The 1,150-nt window shown below is 57.7% G+C and overlaps 2 protein-coding genes across 2 annotated transcripts in view; one reads left to right on the top strand and one right to left on the bottom strand.

Annotated features, from left to right (window-relative positions):
* The window catches only part of PRSS41 (protease, serine, 41), a 17,874-nt gene extending 17,771 nt beyond the window's left edge, over positions 1-103 (bottom strand). Inside the window, exon 1 of the mRNA XM_011982654.1 lies at positions 84-103. Coding sequence (XP_011838044.1) covers positions 84-103 — 20 coding nt within the window. The remainder of the gene's footprint in view (positions 1-83) is intronic.
* Positions 104-201: 98 nt separating this feature from the next.
* The window catches only part of LOC105541569 (serine protease 33-like), an 8,587-nt gene continuing 7,638 nt past the window's right edge, over positions 202-1,150 (top strand). Inside the window, exons 1-2 of the mRNA XM_011982653.1 lie at positions 202-223; positions 319-465. Of these exons, the coding sequence (XP_011838043.1) occupies positions 202-223; positions 319-465 (169 nt within the window). The remainder of the gene's footprint in view (positions 224-318; positions 466-1,150) is intronic.

The following is a 1,150-nucleotide window of genomic DNA, read 5'->3' as shown; positions in this document are numbered from 1 at the left end:
CTCCAGCTTCATCCTCCCAGACCGGGCCCAAGGGCTGTTTGGGGACTCTCAGGCCTGGCAGCGCCCTGGTTTTCAGCTCCTACTGGCGGGTCTTCAACCACATTCCTTGATGTGGCCCAGACCTGGTGGACCCCACAGTCCTTTTCTTGTCTGCAGCCCGGGGGTCCTGGCTGCCCGCTTGGTGCTCCCTGTCCTCCACTCATGACTTCCTCCAGCACCAAGGGTCTGGCCCTGAGCCGGGAGTCCCCTTAAAGCAGGCAGGCAAGGCCTTCCTGAGGGCGGGGTGGGGCCTGACAGCGTGGAACCTGCTGCTGGCAGTGCTCGTCCTGTACAGACCCGCAGACTGTGCACCGCCCAGGGGCTCTCAGCCCCACTCCCTGCCCGCTGCCCTGCAGGGCCCACAGAGCTACCTGGAGCCCACCGCGGGGGTCTCCCGCCTTGTGGGAGATGTTTCAGGGAACCAAGGTAACCAAGCAGGCCCTACAGTACTAGATGTGAATGGGCCACTGAGTCCAGGTGCATAAGACCTCCTGCAGGGCTCCCGCTACTCAGAAAAACCATCACACTCATGGTTAGGGTTTAGAGTTTACAGAGTGAAAGGACTTAGGTTAACATCAGCAAAGTAAAAGACACACAGGGCAGAGTGCAGGAGAGACCAGGAGGAAGGCTGCAGTGAGCACTCCAGGGGAGGCCTATGCATGCCCGTCATTCTCCCAGCATGGAAGTGTGACAACCAGGGACGCTGGCCTGAGCCTTGGCAGCAGGGTTTTACTGGAGGTTGGCGGTGCCTGGAGCAGCTGCATGACTGACGCTAGTTAGTCAGCTTCCAGCCCCTCCAGAGGTCCCCTGATACCACCTGGCTCAAGGCCCTGCCATCAGTCATGTTGTGAGCATCAGCTGTCTGGCGGGGCCCAGGGATCCAGGTATGCAGAGGCATTCTTATCAGGCAAGACATTCAAGATCTTAGAGGTTTGGATGTGTAGCATCTGAACACCCCAAGTCTATTGAGTTAACCGTCTGCTGTAAGGCTACCCCGTGGCTCTTATAGCAAAAGGATCATATTTTTCTGAGTTTCCATGACTAGGAATGCAAATAATAGCATGGCTGGGCTAGGCGCAGTGGCTCATGCCTGTAATCTCAGCACTTTGGG

Source organism: Mandrillus leucophaeus, unplaced genomic scaffold (assembly GCF_000951045.1).
Source record: "Mandrillus leucophaeus isolate KB7577 unplaced genomic scaffold, Mleu.le_1.0 Scaffold240, whole genome shotgun sequence".
NCBI lineage: Eukaryota > Metazoa > Chordata > Mammalia > Primates > Cercopithecidae > Mandrillus > Mandrillus leucophaeus.
The sequence above is the reverse complement of the archived record's forward strand: the minus strand, read 5'-3'. Positions and strand labels throughout refer to the sequence as shown.